This window comes from Leptinotarsa decemlineata, unplaced genomic scaffold, assembly GCF_025532065.1.
Source record: "Leptinotarsa decemlineata unplaced genomic scaffold, Ldec_3_MD MMD2_tig00000090_RagTag_RagTag, whole genome shotgun sequence".
Taxonomy (NCBI): Eukaryota; Metazoa; Arthropoda; class Insecta; order Coleoptera; family Chrysomelidae; genus Leptinotarsa; species Leptinotarsa decemlineata.
Window position 1 is genome coordinate 3,157,690 of NW_027412541.1, and position 22,850 is coordinate 3,180,539.

Here is a 22,850-nt window from a genome sequence, read left to right on the forward strand (position 1 = left end):
GCTGGCCCTAATTTACAGTTATAACTGAATTTGACAATTGACAGTTATAACTATGAATTAATACTCATAACTGTAAACATCACTCATCAAATATGGATGATGATATGGAGTTAAACGACGCGACGTGTGCATACCTTATTGTGATCGCTTCTATTTTGTTCGAAGTTCCACAGCAATTTCAGAAAGTCAAAAAATATAAAGTCTTTTCAGCCAACCATCAGAGCCGTGAGGATCAAATCATTTCAGATATGAAATGAAAATGAAATCTTTCCTGCAAATTAACCTATCCGAAACTATATTCAACTACTGAATTCACAATACGTATCATATTTTACAAGTTCTAGTTGTATTATTTGAATCTAACTTCTGTCAGGTTCGGTTACAGGTTATTTTTGTTTCTTTTGTTTGTTTCTACCAAAAGTAATCTCTTAAGTTAACCTTTCACAATTCATATTTCACTTGAAGTCAAATATCAAAAAAATGATTAGTACAATTATTACAATGATTAAATTTCTTTTTGTAATAGAATATAAGATGTAATTGCATAACGATAGTTCTCCCGATAGTTTCCCAAGTTGCAGGAGCCAAGTTGCAACTGTCGAAGACGATTGTGACTAACAAATAAAACGTCGTGAAGTAACTTGCTTTGGAATCTTTTTTAATTTCATTTTCAATTGATCAATTTTTAGTTTTTCGACTGGTTTCATTTTATTGTAGTTTCATTTCACGTTTCATTGTTTGATATAACTGATATTTTCGTCTATTCATTTTAATTTAATTTATTCTTTCGGTGATTTAAAATAACATTAGAATCATATCAGACGATGGAAGTCCGAACTGTTAAAATTCACCATGAAACATTGTCAACCACTTTCAAACAAAGTTTATTTTTTTGTTTCATTACCAATTATATACTAAATGAATTTGCAATAAATGTAACGTGCCGTCATCTATTGTGCTGAGTACTCAGTTTCAATACGTTAAGCTTGCTGTCTACAGACGATGGTCACAATTTACAGTTATAAATGTGCATTCAGAGATGTAACTGAGAATGGGTGAAATCACAGTTGAAGCTGTGACTTTACGATTATGAATGTAAATTCACACTTGTAACTGTTAATTGTGGAAAAATAATAGTATTGATTATTGTGGTCTTTCTACGCTTTCATATATTACAACCAAAACTTACCTCTCAACTCAACCTGGCCTCATTCACAATTCATAATTTAGGTCGGAATTACTGGGTTAAATCTTGGAAAAACATATATTCGATATTGAAATCAAATATCAAAAAATTAAATAAATAACAAAATGATAATTAGTGTGGCCCTTCCATACTTTCGTACAATTGTTATAATGATTTCATTTTTTCAAATGGAATGTATTGTAATGGAATATAATGTAATGTACATGGAATGTAAACAGAGTATAACAACACAGCTGCCTAGAGTTTCCCAAGTTGCAGGAGCCAAGTTGCAACTCTTATGAGACGCTCAATCATCAACAGATCTCATATACCACAGAACTCATATTATACTTGAGGACTTGAATACACTTGTGTGTTTGTTTGTTGGTCCCTTTATGTTGTACAAATCGACGTTATCATAAGTTGAGCAATGAGAACAAATGAAATTTTCAAGTTCATATTTAGCTCTATGAGAAGGAGTAAGACAAAATCGATATTTCATCAACCAAGTTGGCGCTATCCGGAGATGAAATTTACTGTACAGTTCAAGTTCTGATTATGTAAACTTGATTGCCGAAACGCACTTCGATAAGAGTGTTCCAGTTATGGTTTGTGGGAGCAGTGTTTGTTTTGGATAAATCACATGGATGTATTGATTTTCTCATCTCAGGAGAACATTTATAAACAAAAGAATAGGGATTTCGAAGATTACTGATCTCTTTCGAATGTCCGAGAAGTTTTTTGCAACTCTTCAGGTTGAGCAGAGAGAAGCTACTTTTGATCTATTTCTGGAAAAAATTGAATTTCATTTGATAGTTTTCAGGTGAAACACTACTAAGATTGCAGTTTTTAGAAGATACGAATTTTCTAACGAATTTGATGTGTTTTGGGAAGTTTACACCTAATGTCATGTTCAAGAAAAGATGACTTTTCAAATGGTACTTAACTTTTAGAATTTAGGGCACTTTGAATATTCTGATTTTTTCCTATCGGTAACTTTCCCGTCATTGAAAATATATTGCATTGTTTTGAAAAATATTTACGTATTTATTCGATGTGAGTCACTAGGCTTTAATCTAATGACAAAATGTACAACTGCTCAGATCTTTTGGTAATTTTTTCCTGTGAAAGAAATTTCAGTAAACTCAATTTTTTGCAATATGTTCAAATTTGTAAGTGATCTACAATTTGAACTCAATTTGATCGTAGATTCGAATAACGTGTGTGAAGGCTAGCGCCACTCGTGGTCATCTTATGAACATTCAGAAAAACTAGACTGTCACCATGATTGATTATTTATCAGTCTGATATATCAAAGTGGTAAAATCGTGTTGTCACATCATTCATAACAAAATTCTCAATTCTATTTATTTTTGATTTGCCAGATTTGTCTCCGTCAGAAAGAGTAGAACAATTTGTGAAAAAATTGAAAAAAAAATCATTTATATGGAACAAAGTTGCACAATTTGTTTGGCATCGCACATGGTTTATTCAATTAAACATCTTCACTGTCGGTTACCCAAATCCAATAGATGTCTGATTAGTATCTTTATCATTTAACGAACGATGAAAGTGGCCAATATTTATCAGAAGGTCATTAGTAGGTGAATGAAAATGTTTTCAATAATCACTTATGAGAACCTGGATGGACCCTTCAGAATCACTTGATACCTCTGGTATCTGTTAAAGGCAGAGTTTTTGCATTCCACTATTTCTTCTTGTATTAATTACTTTATATTTTGTAGATATTTATTCAAGTAAAGTTCTTCTTCCATATTACATTTTTTACTAAACCATAAGGACATACATCTCAAATCATATCATAGAGCAACAGAACTGACAATTGACATAGAATTACACACCAATACTTTCCCCCAACTCTACAATCTTCAAAGTATGTAAATTAAAACTATTTCAAATAAACAAAGTAACGTTTAAATATGAGTTATGTCATATTGAGTGCTTTTCAAAACAAGACAAATTTATTAGCTCTTAGAGCTTTTGTAAAAATGTCTGCAACGTTCGTTTGTAGAAATATATTCTATTTGAATTTCATTCTGGTCAACCAGATCTTCAATAAAATGAAATTCAACATGAATATTTTTAGATATATCCTCCTCGATATTATTATCAGAGTAAATAACATTTTCTACTTCTTTATTGTCTTCCTCATTTAGTATTGGTTGTACTTCTGGATTTATTGCATCTCTTATATTTCTGTTTTCACAAAAAATAACGGATCTTGATACCACCACTGTTTTTTGTTCAGTGTCATACAGTTTGTATCCATTATTGCAGTAACCGATGAATATGGTTTTTAGTGAATGTGAATCTAATTTTACTGTACAATTTCCTTTTGGTACATGTACATATGTCACACAACCAAAAACTTTGATTGTATTTATATCTGATTCATATCAATGCCACAGTTTGGCTGGAGTAGTTTTTGGGAATCACTGCTGCTTCCAGTCGATTATGTAGATAAACTGCTGCACACAGAGCGTCACCCCAAAAACATTTTTTCAGATTTGAATCAAACATCTGGATTTCTCTAGGATCATTCTGTTGAATCTTTCAGCAATTCAGTTTTGTTCCGGATTCCTTGGTATTGTATATTCAATCTGTATACTTTTCTTCTTACAAAACATTTGAAATTCTTTAGAGCTATACTCTCCTTCATTATCGCAACATATTCGTTAGGAGATATACATGTGCAAAATGTGTGAAATGGTCTAAGAAACTTGAATAATATTTCTTGCCATCTCTTGTTGAAGGTGTGGGGGGTCCTGATACATCTGTTGAGATTATTTCTAGAGCTCTCCGTGCTTTCCTTTCTTCAGGTAGGGGTTTGAATCTCACACGTTACTGTTTTGCTTTCAAACAAACTTCGCATAAGTTTTTTGATGGATATTTAGATGAATGACTCATTCGTCATCATGCATCAAGTCCTGATTTTCTACTATATTGGAACTTAAAAAATCTTGGTCTAAAACAAATAACATAGATTTCCTCTGACACTGCCTTACAAAGATGTTTTATTCATTCTCTTTTTCACATATTTTAACTTTTCCATTTTCGAAGATTACTTTGAATCCTTCGTTTTCTATTCGTTTTACCGATAGTAGATTATAGTCCAAATCCTCACTTTGGAATACATCTTTCAATTTGAAATTTTTTCTTTCAGTGTCGTCTACATGCAAATCTCCACACTTAAAAACCTTGATCGCAGAACCTTTCTTGGCAACATTAACATTATAATTCAGAGATTTTATTTCACATAAAAAATTCTCTGCTTGTTCGTTTACCAGATGGTTTGTTGCTGCTGAGTCAATAATAAAGGTTATAATTCCATTCGGGAGAGATAAAGCAGTGTTGCCGTTATTAGCTGGTTCACTCTTATGGAGTAGTTCAGATGACTCATTGAACACTGAACTATTCGTGTTACTTGCAATAAATGCTATCTCATCAGGAACTGTATTTTCACAATCAGCTACATGCGAACTGTCTCTGCACTCATTACGTTTGGTCATGGTTTTCCACGCTTATTATATTTGAAGGAAAATTTTGACACATATTGTACTCGTCTTCTCCCATTTGACGTGAATTGTCCTCTTCCTCTACCATTTGCCAGAGACCGTCCTCGTCCCTTGCTTCTTTCACGAAAATAACCTCTTTAGCTACTGATAAAAGCAACAGAATCATCTTCATGATTGTTTTCTGGTCGTATTGCCTGTAGTAACTTGCTTTCAACAAATTGTACAGTAACATCTTAGGGATTTGTACTGAACATTAAATCAATTGATCACTGTCTGGCATTGCTGCTAGCAATTGACATATTATTTCGGGTTCTTCTAGAATACCTTCACTAGCTTTCAGATCTATGACGGTTTTTTCAAAATCTCCAATGAAATTACTTAAGCTGCCTTCGATATATTTCATATTTCTTGATTTCCTCTGCAGGTCAACTTGGATGGACAATCCCTTACGAGTTTAAGTGTTTTTCAATGTTTCATACATTTCCTTAGCTGTTTTCTCGTTTTCCACTGTTTCCAAGATAGTATCAGCTAGCTACTGTACTATAATGTTCCTAGCCTTTGCATCTTTCTTTCTGAATTGCACTAGTTTTTCTTGATCCCTTGGATCATCTTCTTCCAATACTTTCAATGTATGACTTTGTTCCAAGAATAGTTTCAGACGAAACTCCCAATTTGAAAATCCGGTTCCATCAAATTGTTTGAGATTTGCCACCAGTGATAAACTTCTCCAATGTGCGCGTGCCAAATAACTTCCAGTTAATTCCGCTCAGATATATCACCATCTGGGCCCATAACCTGTTGAAGGCAGAGTTTTTGAATTCCACTATTCCTTCTTGTAATGATGATTACTTTTTGTTTTGTAGATATTTATTCAAGTTAGGTTCTCCTACCATATTACATTTTTCACTAAACCTTAACAACGACATACAACATTCATCTTGAATCATATCATAGAACAACAGAACTGACGATTGATATAGAATTGCACTCCAATAGTATCTAGGACATAATAGTTAAACATATGCTAATACATATGTATTATAATATACATATGTATAATTATAATCTTGGTCTAAACGATGATATTTCACCTTTATCTTCGATGAGTAACAAATTTATTTATATGGTCACTTCTAACAAAAACTATATGTTACTGTGGTGATTGGTTAAGAATGACCACTCGGCTAGCCTAGCGGTTTTGTAGGGGGTGGGTAAGGTAAATGAATCCACCACTAGGGTGATGTTTTGAAATTAACCTGATTTATTGATTTATAAATAAATACACAACAATAAGTATGGAAAGGCCTTCTGAATCTAATTAAAAACAAATAAGAGCTTGTGTGATCACACCTCATCTACAATGGCAGCTACCCCAATTGTATATTGTTATAAATATGAAACATATGAACAATATGAAACCGACAATCACTAATTCGGTGAAATGGCTGTCTGCGAAGCGGATGTCACTATTATGTGCACTATAGTCTATGCATAGCATGCATGAAGCGTTCGGTGTGATCAAGCTAACTGGAAATTCTTCGATGATGACTATTACTGGTTGTTATTCAGCTGTTGACTGTCGCGTAAGCAACAAGGAAGGTTGCAGCATGCAGGAATTGGAAAATATGATAACTCACCCCAGGCGTTACCTAGCACTTATCTTGTTATAACTTATTCCTGCAATATGGAGGGCTGCAAAACCTGCTTTATACCATGCAGTGTAGAAAGCAGGGGTGACTTCGGAATGAAGTTGGCCTGGAACCTTGGATCCGACAATCTGTCGATGATGTCGCAAGAAAACATTAAATCTTGCGCCTTTGTCTGCTCTGTTTGAAACTCGAAATGCTTTTCGTAATTGGTAAAAACCACAAATTCCACCATAAAATACAGAGAAGACGTGTTGCTCCCATGCACAACCATTACTGACTGCCCCTCCTCTCTTTTTTTCTTCCTGTCCCCTTTTTATGCTTCTCACAATACACTGGAGTTACCTTTATCTATTTCTCTGTTCTATATGTTCTAAAATTCGCGGAAAATTCAATAACAACAGTTGCGACTGTTAACGGTTGCGTAACGTCACTTGTAATACGTTTAAATAACTAAATTCAAATATTGCCGCCCGAAACTTGAATTGACCAGCTCAGTCATCTACAATCAGTAACATCCAATACCTACTGAGCAGCTGACAAGAATTTGACAAACGACACATATAAAGTTTACAATTTACTAATTAATTATATATCTGATTCTGTACAATAAATATTCGTTAGGTAAGTAACAAGTTATACTACTACATAATATTAAATCACTATATTTCTCTGATTTATTTTTTTGAATGTTATTTCCAGGTACTATTGGACCAGTGACTAATCGACCACAAAGAATGTAAACAAATTACAGAAATCGGATCAATTTTCAAAAATTATTGCTACGAGCATTCAAATGGATGCATATTTACTGGAATTACCGATATAATATAGGCATCGTACCATCGGCATACGAGACGTGGCCAGATAGTGTTCCAGTGATAATTCCTGATACTGAATAAAATTGTTTTTAATAAGAGACGACTTGATGTTTCAAATACTGTGCATTCTGTTACGGTTCTTTGTGCATCTAGTGTTTTGAATGATAATCTCTTCTTTTTATATAAACTATGTTAGTTTAGTTTTCATTTATTTCTGCTATGTTTGATATGCAACCCATTATACATCTCCTCGATGAACTGGTTGACTATTTGAAAGGTGAAGAGTACCCTGAATTATTCCTTCAAATGTTTGTTACGTGGCAATACTTTTGGCACGTAACAACATACATTTACATACATACGCATTATTTCATGTACTTATCAGTAACATCATCTTTGTTAAAATGTTCACAAGTGGATTTGTCAAATTTCTGTGAAAATATTTCGAAGTAGATAGAAATAACAATTAATATTTGTGAATATGGTTATTCATATTACTGGAGTTTTTTCCCAACAACAAATCGTTATTTTTAACAACTCGACACGTGTTTCAATCACCAAGTGATCAACTTCAAAGAGCAAGTTTATTCTAACTCCAGTAATATTCATTACTACACCAAAGGTTCCAAACAGTGCATCATAAGTAAATGGTTATTCATGGCAATAATTGAAGTTTTTTCAGAGCGTAACGTTCAAATTATTTAATCTAGATGTCGCTCACTTCGTGGTCTTTCAAAATGTTGTGATTGCCGTATCCATGATGTTACAAAGAAGTAACAGTTTTGCAACATCTGGTACCGAGTGAATCGACTGAGTTTATTCAAAAATAAAATTCCCACCTCTGGGCAGACATTTTCAAACTAATAATTCAAGCAAACCTTCAACTTTCTGGAATGTAAAAGAATAACATTGCAGGCATATTTCCTACAGAATCAGAATTACATGGTACACGGTGTAGGTATTCAAAATACGAAAGTCCATATAATATTTTGGTCCAAACCGGTGGAGGTTTTCAGAAAAACTCGCCTAGGGCGATATCATGCACTAATTTGAAATTATTTAAATGAAGTCCTCAAATTTTGCGAAAGGTCCTCGAATTGTCCATTACTGTCCTCAAACAGATCATTTCACGGTCCCCAAACTATTCGAGTCCTCAAACTAACAGATAGGTATACGAAAAGTTTGGGGACTGTCCTCAAACTGATCAAATGTCCTCAAACACACAGTTACAGGAACAAAATGTCCCCAAAGTTATAGATAGGGGTACATATATATATATATATATATATATATATATATATATATATATATATATATATATATATATACAACGATAAAAATAAAATAAAAGCAACAATAAAAATTATTTGGCGCTCCGGGGCGACTTCATTGATTCCAGTGGCGCATTTGCTTTTTCAGCTGCAGGAAAACCCAAGCTATATATATATATATATATATATATATATATATATATAATATATATATATATATATATATATATATATATATATATATATATATATATATATATATATATATATATATATATATATATATATATATATATATATATATATATAGCCAACTAAAATATTTTCGACAATGCGGTGTTGCCGCTTCTATTAGAAAGCAGTAGCAACTTTGATTTTTCAAATGGAACACTCTGTATATAATATTATTTTTGGAATCTCCATCAATTGCTCGACAACTTTTCTTGATATTTCCCTATACCTATCTGTTACCGTTTTCGAAATAAAAATTAATTTCAATTTTTTTCTTCGAAAATCATGACTTCTAAAAATGCCGATATCTTTTAGTTAAGAAGTACTATGATATCGAAATTTGGTTTGGAGTTAGGTGATACTTGGACACTTCCCACACGTCAGCCTAACCTCCGTTACTTCAATACAGGGTGGTAAAAAAATACAGTTTTTTCGTTTGCTTGAAAAAGTTGCTGAAATTTGATTACTTTAAAAGGAACACCCTGTATATTATTGAAAATTCGGAAAGCTGCTGAAATTTGCTTTCTTTCTATGTATATCATACCTATACCTAACTAGTCAAGTTTCGGACTTATGAACATTTATTTGTGAAAATGTCCCTTCAGAATGGTATTTCCATTCGGTATTTGGTAAGCAGGCCATGATTACTATTTGACAGTAGCGTTGTGACATTCTCCTAATAATATCGACATTTTCGTCACTTCAGAAGTTGCAAATACCTTCAAAACGATGGAACAAAACTATTCAAACGAAGTTCTTATGAATTTGTTTATTATTTTTGGACAGTGTGACAAAATTATCAGCAGAACATGTAGAAAGGTCAATGAAATGTATCCGAATCTACCGCCAATGAACCTCAAGAAATTTATACGAATTCAGAACAATTTCAATATGTTTGGATAAACTTTAAAAAAGCACCAAGAAACTTGAAATTGGAAATATTGATATGAATAATCATAAAAAAGTAAAACAATCATGTGGAATATTTCAAAATATGTTCGAATCGCTGGCCGTTCACTTCCAAGCACTTTAAAATGCGGGTGTTGACTGCTTTCGTGGTGGCAGATCTGATTTCATTGGGATCCAAATCTTCAAATGTTTGGGCAATCCTTTCTAACAATTCATCTCTCGAACGCACGGGTATTTTGTAAACTTTTTCTTTAAACATTCCCCACAAATAAAAATCTAATGGATTAAGATCGGGTGATCTCGCTGGCCAATTTCATGGTCCCAAGCGCCTCATCCACCGATCGTCAAATAGTCTATTCAGTTCTGCGCTCACTTCTCTTGTGCAATGTGCAGGAGCTCCGTCTAGTTGGTACCAACAGTTTCGATAATCTTCGAGTGGCAGATTATCCACGAAACTGTCTACAGTATTCTCCAAAATATTCAGGTAGCTTCTGGATGTTAATGACTCCTCGTATATCACGTACCTCAAGTTGTTGTCCATCAACATGCAGAAGACATTAAAACTAAATTTTTCTTGAAATCCGGCTTCTTTTGTGACGTGAGGATTTTCACTGGACCAATAATGACGATTTTTTCTATTGAAAATCCCTTCTCTCGAAAATTTCGATTCATCAGTCCAAATAATTTTATTTAAAAAAAGTGGATCTTCTTGAATGCGTGTCAACAACATTTCACAAAATTCTACTCTCTGTTGAGGATCTTGAGGCCTCATTGCTTGAATTTTGGTGAATTTATAATCATGCATTTTATGTCTTCGCAAGATTCTTTGAACCGATGAATATTTTATACCCAAATCTTCTTCAGCACTTCTTATCGATGACTCGGGAAATGCGTGAAAATATGCTGAGACATTAATCTGGTTATCTTCGAAAGTTACGGGTCGAGGCAAGTTTCTTGGTGCTTTTAAAGTTGATCCAAATGCATTGAAATTGTTCTGAATTCGTATAAATTTCTTGAGGTTCATTGGCGGTAGATTCGGATACATTTCATTGAACTTTCTACATGTTCTGCTGATAATTTTGTCACACTGTCCAAAAATAATAAACAAATTCATAAGAACTTCGTTTGAATAGTTTTGTTCCATCGTTTTGAAGGTATTTGCAACTTCTGAAGTGACGAAAATGTCGATATTATTAGGAGAATGTCACAACGTTACTGTCAAATAGTAATCATGGCCTGCTTACCAAATACCGAATAGAAATACCATTCTGAAGGGACATTTTCACAAATAAATGTTCATAAGTCCGAAACTTGACTAGTTAGGTATAGGTATGATATACATAGAAAGAAAGCAAATTTCAGCAGCTTTCCGAATTTTCAATAATATACAGGGTGTTCCATTTAAAATAATCAAATTTCAGCAACTTTTTCAAGCAAACGAAAAAACTGTATTTTTTTACCACCCTGTATTGAAGTAACGGAGGTTAGGCTGACGTGTGGGAAGTGTCCAAGTATCACCTAACTCCAAACCAAATTTCGATATCATAGTACTTCTTAACTAAAAGATATCGGCATTTTTAGAAGTCATGATTTTCGAAGAAAAAAATTGAAATTAATTTTTATTTCGAAAACGGTAACAGATAGGTATAGGGAAATATCAAGAAAAGTTGTCGGGCAATTGATGGAGATTCCAAAAATAATATTATATACAGAGTGTTCCATTTGAAAAATCAAAGTTGCTACTGCTTTCTAATAGAAGCGGCAACACCGCATTGTCGAAAATATTTTAGTTGGCTAGAGAATGTCCGAATATGCCCTCCATTAAATTTTCAAAGTGATCCGTTGTCTGGTTCACCAGAAACATCTAATGTGCCATCCACCGTGAATCAGCCTGTATATATATATATATATATATATATATATATATATATATATATATATATATATATATTATCAACTATATACTTATTGTTTATATTATATATTTTTATATTCCTTGTATGTACTACGTTATGTTATGTTATCATTATCTTATATTTCTTCAAATAATTAATGTTATATTATTATATATATTAGTTTTATCAACTATAGACTTAGGTATTGTTTATTTGGATATTTTGTATTTTGATACTTTGAACAGTATTCGAAGAATGGTTTAAAAACTTCCGCAGGAATCCGTAGTTGTAATGGATAACGCAAGTTACCACAGTAGACGAGTCGATGATAAGCTGCTGACATCGTGTTGGAGGAAAGCAGATATAACTGAGTGGTTACAAATGAAAGCTATTCCTTTCGAATCAACCATGTAAAAGCGGAGCTCCTCAGCTTGGCTAAACGTTGGTTGCCGCCTTATCACTGTGAATTGAATCCAATAGAGTTAGTTTGGGCTTGAGGTAAGGAATTCATTGACGAAATACAAGACCTTCTAACTGTGTGAAGTAAAGAAATGCCTATACAGTGCTCTGGAAACAGTCGACCAAGAAGCTTGGGAAAAATGTATCCACAAAACAATCAGAATCGAAACAGAGATGTAGGATCTGGATAATCGCATAGACTCATTATCAGAAAAAAATATTCCAGTTGTCATCAATCCTAATAAAACTGATTCATCCAGTGAAAAATCACTTAATGAATCCCTGTAGACTTTTTCAGATTACAAATTATCGCACTATCATATTCGATGTAAGTTTTCCCATTGAATCTATAAAATTGTTTCTGAATCAACTATAAATATATGAATATGAAAAATATGAATCTTCATTTCCAAACCAACAAGAACTCATTTTTGATGGTTTCTTATTTGGGATTGTTAACTTCCACACAAACATATATCTTCAAAATGTGTTTTACTGTTAAACAGGTATCGCCCCCCTACGAACGATAACCCTCAGAAGTCGAAACTTGTGCGGGCAATGTACTAAGAGGGTCTAACCTTTTAACGTGAAGGAGTAGGCAGATTGAGGCACCGGCGTCAAGTCACAAAACCTTAAAGTGTATCTCTCAGTACAGCCACACTTTTCTACTTCTTGAAAATGGCTTCAAAGTCGAAGCCAAAACGTCGAACAAATTCAGATGTTCAAATGTTTAGCCGCTGAAACCTATTCTATTTGTATACTTATCTGCTGACGTTTCGAAGACTTTATCCATCATCATTATCAAACCTACAATCAATTTAATTTTATCAGTGTCAATAATGATAATTTCGAATGGATTTACATCATAAAACGAATTATAACTACAAATTATGTTTTATTTTAAATAGGTTGGATAAATAAAATGGATAATCTTCAATACGTCACCAGATGATACCATATTTATTTTTATATGCCAAATTTTATAAATTCAAGTTACAGACAAATTAGTTTTTTTTTAAAAAAAGCTTATTAATCAAATGCAGTAATTTTTTCCCCGTTAATAGTCTGATTATTTTATAGATCTGTAGAAGGTAACAATCCCAAATGAAAAACTATTTCAAATATAAATTGTCCTCAAAATAAAATATTCAAACAAAATTAATTTTCACGAAATTTCGATTACCTTCGCACCATACAGAATATATCATTAGAATATCTATATTAATACCCCCATTCCGACGCCTACTAATACTATCTTTAACGCAATATGAGAAAAACCGTTGGCCGCGTCTTTTGATTTTGTTTGTCGCAAGCCACTATTTTAATGGCCCGTTAGCGGCATCCTCAAGGGGCATGGCGAGTAGAAATATCTCAGTGACTTTCTAAATGAATTGCAGTGCCACTTGCTTGAGACGACTATGTTGTTTTCTTTGATGTGCCGGCATGTTTGCATTCTTAAAATTCTTACACTCTCAGACAATACCGAATATACTATAAACTATAATAACGTTTCTTCCGAATTCCATATTGAATAAAAACTGATTAGTAATAACTTGAAGTAATAATTGCTCCAATATGTATAAAATATAAGTACAACAACCATATTACAATATTAATTCATGATAATAGGCTGATAACTATTTGATGAAAGATTATCCACCAACAAACATCAAACGGTAATTAGTTTGTAATTTTTTTTTTGTAAATTCTCAAATATATTATTACGTCTAACGGAATAATAGCCACAGAATTGATTATTTTTTCATCTACACAAATGGTTTGGAAATGAATCTTCATTTCCAAACCAACAAGAACTCATTTTTGATGGTTTCTTATTTGGGATTGTTAACTTCCACACAAACATATATCTTCAAAATGTGTTTTACTGTTAAACAGGTATCGCCCCCCTACGAACGATAACCCTCAGAAGTCGAAACTTGTGCGGGCAATGTACTAAGAGGGTCTAACCTTTTAACGTGAAGGAGTAGGCAGATTGAGGCACCGGCGTCAAGTCACAAAACCTTAAAGTGTATCTCTCAGTACAGCCACACTTTTCTACTTCTTGAAAATGGCTTCAAAGTCGAAGCCAAAACGTCGAACAAATTCAGATGTTCAAATGTTTAGCCGCTGAAACCTATTCTATTTGTATACTTATCTGCTGACGTTTCGAAGACTTTATCCATCTTCATTATCAAACCTACAATCAATTTAATTTTATCAGTGTCAATAATGATAATTTCGAATGGATTTACATCATAAAACGAATTATAACTACAAATTATGTTTTATTTTAAATAGGTTGGATAAATAAAATGGATAATCTTCAATACGTCACCAGATGATACCATATTTATTTTTATATGCCAAATTTTATAAATTCAAGTTACAGACAAATTAGTTTTTTTTTAAAAAAAAGCTTATTAATCAAATGCAGTAATTTTTTCCCCGTTAATAGTCTGATTATTTTATAGATCTGTAGAAGGTAACAATCCCAAATGAAAAACTATTTCAAATATAAATTGTCCTCAAAATAAAATATTCAAACAAAATTAATTTTCACGAAATTTCGATTACCTTCGCACCATACAGAATATATCATTAGAATATCTATATTAATACCCCCATTCCGACGCCTACTAATACTATCTTTAACGCAATATGAGAAAAACCGTTGGCCGCGTCTTTTGATTTTGTTTGTCGCAAGCCACTATTTTAATGGCCCGTTAGCGGCATCCTCAAGGGGCATGGCGAGTAGAAATATCTCAGTGACTTTCTAAATGAATTGCAGTGCCACTTGCTTGAGACGACTATGTTGTTTTCTTTGATGTGCCGGCATGTTTGCATTCTTAAAATTCTTACACTCTCAGACAATACCGAATATACTATAAACTATAATAACGTTTCTTCCGAATTCCATATTGAATAAAAACTGATTAGTAATAACTTGAAGTAATAATTGCTCCAATATGTATAAAATATAAGTACAACAACCATATTACAATATTAATTCATGATAATAGGCTGATAACTATTTGATGAAAGATTATCCACCAACAAACATCAAACGGTAATTAGTTTGTAATTTTTTTTTTGTAAATTCTCAAATATATTATTACGTCTAACGGAATAATAGCCACAGAATTGATTATTTTTTCATCTACACAAATAAGTTCACGTCATTTTGGTCTGTTATTCAATGGTTATTCATCTATCAGGTGGTTGTAGCAAAAACATGACGTAATTCAAACAGTGGAATAGTTATAAAAAGAAAGCAAATTTGCATACCTCTCCAAAGAATGCATCCATGAAACCGTCTCTACCTTCAACGTTGACGGCAACATCATCAGGCCCAACATCATCATCATCACTTTGGGCCTACAACAAAAGCATCTTCAACAATATTATCTTTCCAAAAAATTTTCTTTTGAGCAATATTTTTGAAGGGGTGGGGCTGAGACGTCAAATTAGTAGGACTAACATTCATTTTCACCTAACCTAATTGTTAAATTTAATAAGACCTCGTTATTAAATGATAAATATTATCGAGACGACTATTTAATAGTGCCTAATACAATCAACTGGTTAGACTGTCACTCAAAAAAAATCAAAATTCATGGGTTTTGGTGACAATTTTAAATCTTATTAGAATTCATAACTAGGTGATAGTCTCGACCTACCGCAACAAGGGCTGCTAATCTATCCTTTGTCATTTTAGCCCGGTTTTAATCACTCCACACTAAAAACTTCAGTTTCATAAAATAATCCATTCAAATAGTTTAAATACCACCTCAACTGGACCGAACTTCCGACAGAACTCAAAACGAGCGGCCACCAGTCTTCTACAACAAAATCGATAGAGTTCTGCAGTGCCGTCACTCATCGGCGCATGTGTGAGTGACGTAAATTTTTACGTGACGTCACGAACGAATTTCATAATTTTCTTAAGATTTTTCTTGAAATTATACACTGAAATTATAAATTTAAAAATACATTGCAAATTTTCAAATTATATTCTTTTGAAATGTCTCCACGGTACTTATAAACTCTGTTTCTCAACGATTTTCTAGTGCGCATACTATACACCTTCTCTTGGCTTCTTGTGAACGCCATTGTGAACTTTAACGACGTTACGAGTAGGCAACAGTAATCACTCATTTTTTGTGCCATCGGATTTTCCAAACAGTTTTTCTTGATAAGGTAAATATTATTTTCAATGTACAATGTATCTCTCATTTTATTTTTACGATCTTTTGTTTATTAACATGAAAAAATATTAACGAAGTCGGTATCATGATCTCAAAATCCTTTGTAACCATTTCATAGCGCCATTCAAGACAAAAATCAAAATATTCCGAAACGTGTTTAGAATATCAGTTTCATTTATTGTCTTCAACGTTTTTTATAAATAATTTAAATCTTTCGTTAGTGATTAATAAATACATTTCTATATTGTAGGTGTGTGACACTCTGAAATAATGGCTACTGAACAAGAAATGCCCACCTTCAAATGTGTTTTAGTCGGAGATGGAGGTACTGGAAAAACGACATTTGTGAAACGTCATATGACTGGTGAATTTGAAAAAAGATATGTAGCCACTTTGGGAGTTGAAGTCCATCCTCTGGTCTTCCATACAAACAGGGGCCCTATTCGGTTCAATGTATGGGACACTGCCGGTCAGGAGAAGTTTGGTGGTCTCCGTGATGGATATTACATTCAGGGACAGTGTGCTATTATCATGTTTGATGTAACTTCCAGAGTTACATACAAGAATGTACCAAATTGGCACAGAGATCTTGTCAGAGTCTGTGAAAATATCCCGATAGTACTTTGCGGGAACAAGGTTGACATCAAAGATAGAAAAGTAAAAGCGAAAAGTATTGTCTTTCATAGGAAGAAGAATTTGCAGGTAAGTAGGGATTGAAAAATTATATTTTTCCAACCATCATTCCCGCCATTTATTATCTGACAGTGACATTTGACACGACACTAGAATCCAAAGATCAACAGGGTACTTGAATAGAAAGATCATTTTTGTCAAACTTTTTTCAAGGGCTGCGAATTATAGAATTATAGTTCGCCTTTAAATCTAAATCTAAGAATTTATGATTTGCCCAAAAAAGTGTTTGTACTTATATAAAACAGTGGGCCGAACATGTTTCTGAAAATAAAAGGCAGGGGTCTCGCTGGGGAAATTATCCTTCCAGCTTCTTTTGAACAAAAAAAGGCTGATCAACATGATTTTATTCACCATGTTGCCTGTTACATATGTTCCATCTTGCCCTATACTTTTCACCATTCAAATTTACCTTGTTTTTATATAAAATGTTTCTTGTCTGCACTGTTTTTTTGTTCAATTGACAGATTTTAGGGTAACCAGAAAGCAATTAAAAATGTTTGTGCCAAAAGACTAAATCATTAACCTTTGAGGGGTCATGATATCCTCTGATGTGGAAAAACCAAATATTTACAGAATCTAAAACTAAAACTCCGTAAGTTCTACCATAGCGAATCAATGAGTGTTTATGTACACCCAACAAACTAAATGATAAAGGTTTTTTTACAAAAAAAAAGGCAAAGTGTCACTTCATAGTGTTTTTAACTTAACCTTTGAACCATATTAATGGTGTTTATCATATTTTGAGAGAAGAAAAATAATTACAATTTCATCAGAGATGATCCAACATAGTACTGCTGCCGTAACCTCTGAATACAGGAACTCTCAAAGTAGGTGGCATTGAAGTTTTTATTACCAGAAGTAAGTTTCTGTTATGATCGTTATGAAATTACTATTCATAGAACTTAGAGCTATATTTCACAAGTCAAGTTATCCACAAAGTACACTGAAAGAAAAATATATTGTGTTTTTATTCAAAAACTACCATCTTTCAATATAATATGCTTATTGATTGTCTTAGTGAAAGAATAGAAACGTTTTAGTTTTTCAAGTTATCTGAAAGGGTGGAAATATTGAATAAACTATAAGTAAAAATCAACTTTGTGCGTTTACCAAAATGAGATACGTTGTACCCAGTGATGGATTAAATAAAATGAATTTTATTTCCGAGTTTTCGAGATCGTTTGAGGGGATGGAAATGGGATGGATATAGAAAAAATCATATTGAAAATTAATTTCTATAACAAGATTATTTCCACCTTATTTTTACCCTTTCAGATGACCTGGAAAACTATGATGTTCCACTTTTTTCACTAAGCTAATTAATAAGCATATTGTATTGAAGGATGGTACATGTTCAAAGGCTTTAAAGCTGAACTATTAATTTAATATTTTCTCTCGATGTTCTTCACAAGTGTAGTAACTTCAAAACTGTTGAAAATTTTTGGTGTCCAACAGGAATCTGTTGGACACCAAAGAAACACCCAGAATAACAATGACAAGTACTCACAATTCACAAGATTTCGCCCACTGGAACTAAATTAAAAGTGTTGGAAGCAAAATTAATAGCATACAAATGACAGGAATGCTCATTCTGGGATATAGGAATCGTACTGGGAAAAGCTAGCTCAATATAAGTAAAGTTGACTAACATGTAACTAAAAACTGTAAGTTTCATTCAAAACAAAATTGAGCTGCTGCCAAATTTACATGTTTACAATATCATTTGCTGTATATTTTTGGTAGGATTCTTATTGTTTTTATGCCCTTTGTTTCATTTCCAGTTTGTCCTTTTCATTCTTTCTCAATCAATAAAATCTTCATAGTAAAGAAACATGAATGCTTATTGAAATTTTTAGTAATGCCATCAATATCCTTGGCATTTCTTTTATATAAGTAATTCTGGGTATTCTACAGATATCTGCTGCAAAAAAATAATACATCATTATTGGTTGGTTATAGAAATAATATTTTTGTAGTAATTGTTTTTTTTAATATGCCAGCCTTCAAATGTGACGAGTTATGCATAAGAGATAAGTAATATAGGTAAATAAAGATTGAATAAAAGAGATTTTCCTGAATATCAAATTATATGCCATCAATAAAATATTATCTCAATTACACCTTTGAATGAATATATATTGGACTTCTCATGATTGAAAATAATCAGGATAAGGTGAAGTTACAAAAAAAAGTAAAGTTACAAAAAAAAGGAGAAAATATTCCAAATAAATTTCACCCAAATCTACAGTATGTCTCAGAGTAACTTGGAACCATGTGGAAAACTTCTTTATTATTGATTTTAGGAAAACTATTCTTCATAAAAAGTTCAGATTGAGATTTGAAATGCAACTGTCCGATATTAAATTATTTCAGTAATATACGAAGTTTGTCATTATTTTTTCTGTTTACACTTTACTTCAGCAACATCCATTGGACTATTGGAATGTGATAATATACTTTCAAAATTTCAAATATGGATATTAATTTTTGGTAGCTACTTTTTTTAAAATCAACCTTACACAATTGTATAATATATATATATATATATATATATATATATATATATATATGCTACCAAATTTTCCCCTTGATGTCAGTGACTATGAAAAATTCAAGGAAGATACAAAAAATATATAAGGATTGCCTTTATTCTGTTGAAAAGACAATGATGTAAAGAAATCGAATATAGCTGTTTTGGTTCTGGAGATAAACAGGAAATACCAAAAAAATCCCAAATAATTTTTTTGTCTGTATCTTCTTTATTCGCAAACATATTGAAAATCTGTACACATTTTGCTTTTGGCACTTGATGTAGGCTCTCAGAATATATCCATGAATCATTTATACAGGGTGTCATCTGACTTGAGCAACCCCCCATCTTTGAATTTTTAAATAAGGACCCGTATTTTTTGTTTTAGTTTTTGGATTGTAGATGTTCACTTCATACTGACAAATTAAATTCAATTTTATATTTCGGGATTTTTCGGTAATATTTGATTATAATTGTGTGAATTATTCCCTTTTAATTTATGGACATGGAAACTGGTTGACCGAGTTGAATAAAAACACAATAGCAAGTTTCATGTCTCCCTAGGTACCGTAGAGTTTTTCGAGAGTTTTTTTTTCATGTACCTATTCAGATTTTTTCCATTGCTCTGAGCGTTTTCTACAATGAATTCGAATAAGAAAACCTTTTATAATTATCTGAAACATATCTACAACAAAAATATATTATATGTGTTTTGATGAGTAGAAAAAAAGAAGGTAGCAATAATAACATCAGAAACGAACACTATAATTATAATGAAAATTGAAATGAAGTGAGTAATTCATATACCTACACAAAAAAATTAATTGTGCAATAAATGTTCGAATTGGGAGTCCTTCCATTTCGAGACAAATAATGGGTCAATAAGATGGTCTGCAAGATCACCAGATCTTACTATTTTGGACTATTTTCTATGGGGGACTTTGAAAAATATGTTTTACGCTGGCAGAGAGATAGAAAATGTGGAAGACTCGAGATTGAGGATTTTGAATAATTTCGCAACAAAGCAGCAAATAAGTGTATTAAGGGCAATAAATAATATGAAAAACCGAGTTCGAAGTTCATAGTAGAAAACGCTCAGATCAATGGAAAAAAAATGAATAGGTACCTAAAAATGAAAAAAACTCTACGATACATAGGGAGACGTGAAAGTTACCATTATGTTTTTATTCAACTCGGTCAACCAATTTCCAGGGCCGTAATTCAAAAAGGAATAATTCATACAATTATAATAAAATATTACCGAAAAATCCCCAAATATAAAATTGAATTCAATTTCTCAGTATGAAGTAAACTTCTACCATCCATAAACTACAACAAAAAATTCAGGTCATTATTTAAAAATTCAAAGATGGGGGTGGCCTAAGTCAGATGACACCCTGTATAAATGATTCATGGATATACTCTGAGAGCCTACATCAAGTGCCAATAGCAAAATGTGTACAGATTTTCAATATGTTTGCGAATAAAGAAGATATAGGCAAAAAAATAATGTGGGATTTTTTGGTTTTTCCTGTATATATCCAGAAGCAAAAAAGCTATATTCGATTTCTTTACATCATTGAATTGGTCTCTAAAATACACAAACTTATCGTTTACGAGATCTCCATGTACAGAAACGAATTTGAATAGCCCTCTATATACGCATATTTTTTCTGTATTGCATTTCAGCATATTTTATTACTTGTCATTTGTATGATAAACTTTATCAATTCAAATAAATAATAATACTATCCATGGTCATGAATTTGGTAAATAGATATACGAAAATCAGTTCAGCAAATTATTTACAAGTCTCAAAAATTTTTTCAACTTACATGCTCTTTTGCGATGAATAGTTGATATATTTCTGATTAATTTTCTCCAATTTTTGGGCTCCTGTTAAAATTATTACTACTGATTTTTTTTAAACGAGCTCTCATACGTGGAAGTTACATGCATGATCTACATGTCTTTGCAAAGAGTTTATTGTCAATTAAGGGCTTTGTTCATTCCTTCTGAAGTTTTCCACATTTTTTTATAAAGATGGTGAAGCAGTAAGCAAAAAGATTTTCCCAAGAAAAATCTCTGCTTGAAATATGCCCCATTCATTTAAATATCATTTATTGAATAGAAATAGAAACAACTCAAGTCATTTTACATTTAATTCAAAACATGTTGTATGTATTTTTTTTTTCAGTACTATGATATCTCTGCCAAATCTAACTACAACTTTGAGAAGCCTTTCCTATGGCTAGCTAGGAAGCTCATTGGTGATCCCAATCTAGAATTTGTAGCCATGCCTGCCTTGGTGCCCCCAGAAGTTCAAATGGATCCACAATGGCAGAAACAAATTGAAAACGATCTCAAGGAAGCGCAAGAAACTGCTCTACCCGAAGATGATGAAGAGTTGTAAATCAACTCAAAAGTTCTGTATGAAAATTTAACAAGACTTGAATTGAAGTAAATCATAATTTATGTTAAATTTTATTGTGTGAAACCTTGTGGACAAGCTGTTGATATTTTTATATAATACACGTTTACTAAAAAACTTCGTTATAGTATGTTTGCCCTGGAGAAATGCTAGAATGATGTATGATTGCAGAGATGGAAATAATTTGTACTGATTTTTCTGTAATTACATTTTTTCAGTTCCCATATTTCTGAAATAAACCAATAGTGTTAAATAAATACCTTTTTGAAAAACATTGTTTTTGAATTTTATTTGTCAATGTCTACCACTCGTTCTCTTTTAAGTGACTTTGTAAAGAAGCACAATCCCATATAGCTGACATTGTTCAGGTTCCATTTCCTGAATATCAGAAGTATCTTTGAAAAAATTTCATTTAGAAATAGTGATAGATATATTATATTTAATATATATAATTATATTTATTTAATATATAATATATATATATATATATATATATTATATTATATTTAATATATATATAATATATTATATTATATTTAATATATATATATATATATATATATAATTATCTGAGAGTGCAGTTGGTAGTACTGTCATCTTCTAGCAGTTTGAGGAGTGCCTTGAAGATGAATTTTTTAATTTTATCCTTTATTATTGGAGACCATGTTCATATTGAAATAAAGATAGGGCAATAATGTTTGTTTTCAGATAAATTGAAATATCTACATCTAGGAATTAAAAGAGTGCTAGTATTCAGATATATGTTTTTTTATATACAGAGTTAGATACATTTCTGTTAAAAAAAATAGCAGCTCTCTATAGGTAAACTTATATTAAACGGTTCAGGAGTTATACCAAAAATAAAATATCAAAAAATTAATCTATTCAACCGTCACCATTTTCAATGAGAACTCATTTGAAAAATTAGCTTAGCTATTAAAATGTTTCAAACTCTTCTGGATGATTTGGAGCTTTGATACTAGATGTATCAAATCATTTTTTGTCAAATGGAGCACCCTCTTTTTATTTGGTGTCCC

General features: G+C 32.1%; 2 protein-coding genes across 9 annotated transcripts in view; one reads left to right on the forward strand and one right to left on the reverse strand.

Annotated features, from left to right (window-relative positions):
• Syx1A (Syntaxin 1A) overlaps positions 1–15,871 on the reverse strand; it is a 184,506-nt gene extending 168,635 nt beyond the window's left edge. For 7 of the 8 annotated variants that reach the window (XM_074172337.1, XM_074172338.1, XM_074172340.1 and 4 more), the window contains exons 1-2: positions 15,632–15,855; positions 15,240–15,329 (exon numbers count right to left, since the gene is read on the reverse strand). In XM_074172337.1, coding sequence (XP_074028438.1) covers positions 15,240–15,329; positions 15,632–15,664 — 123 coding nt within the window. In that variant the 5' untranslated portion in view covers positions 15,665–15,855. Of the gene's footprint in view, positions 1–15,239; positions 15,330–15,631 lie in introns of all 8 variants that reach the window. The other variant, XM_074172335.1, reaches the window with a different exon arrangement.
• A 128-nt stretch (positions 15,872–15,999) lies between these two features.
• Positions 16,000–22,085, forward strand: Ran (RAN, member RAS oncogene family). Its single transcript, XM_074172343.1, has 3 exons — positions 16,000–16,151; positions 16,410–16,861; positions 21,580–22,085. Exons 2-3 carry the CDS (start codon positions 16,430–16,432, stop codon positions 21,793–21,795), a joined length of 648 nt encoding a protein of 215 aa, XP_074028444.1. The 5' UTR covers positions 16,000–16,151; positions 16,410–16,429; the 3' UTR covers positions 21,796–22,085.
• Positions 22,086–22,850: the final 765 nt, after the last annotated feature.

Excerpts from the sequence above, each read along its gene's own strand:
- Ran (XM_074172343.1), top strand. The coding sequence starts at position 16,430 with ATGGCTACTGAACAAGAAATGCCCACCTTCAAATGTGTTTTAGTCGGA. Across the intron at positions 16,862-21,579 it reads ATAGGAAGAAGAATTTGCAG|TACTATGATATCTCTGCCAA; the intron begins GTAAGTAGGGAT and ends TTTTTTTTTCAG.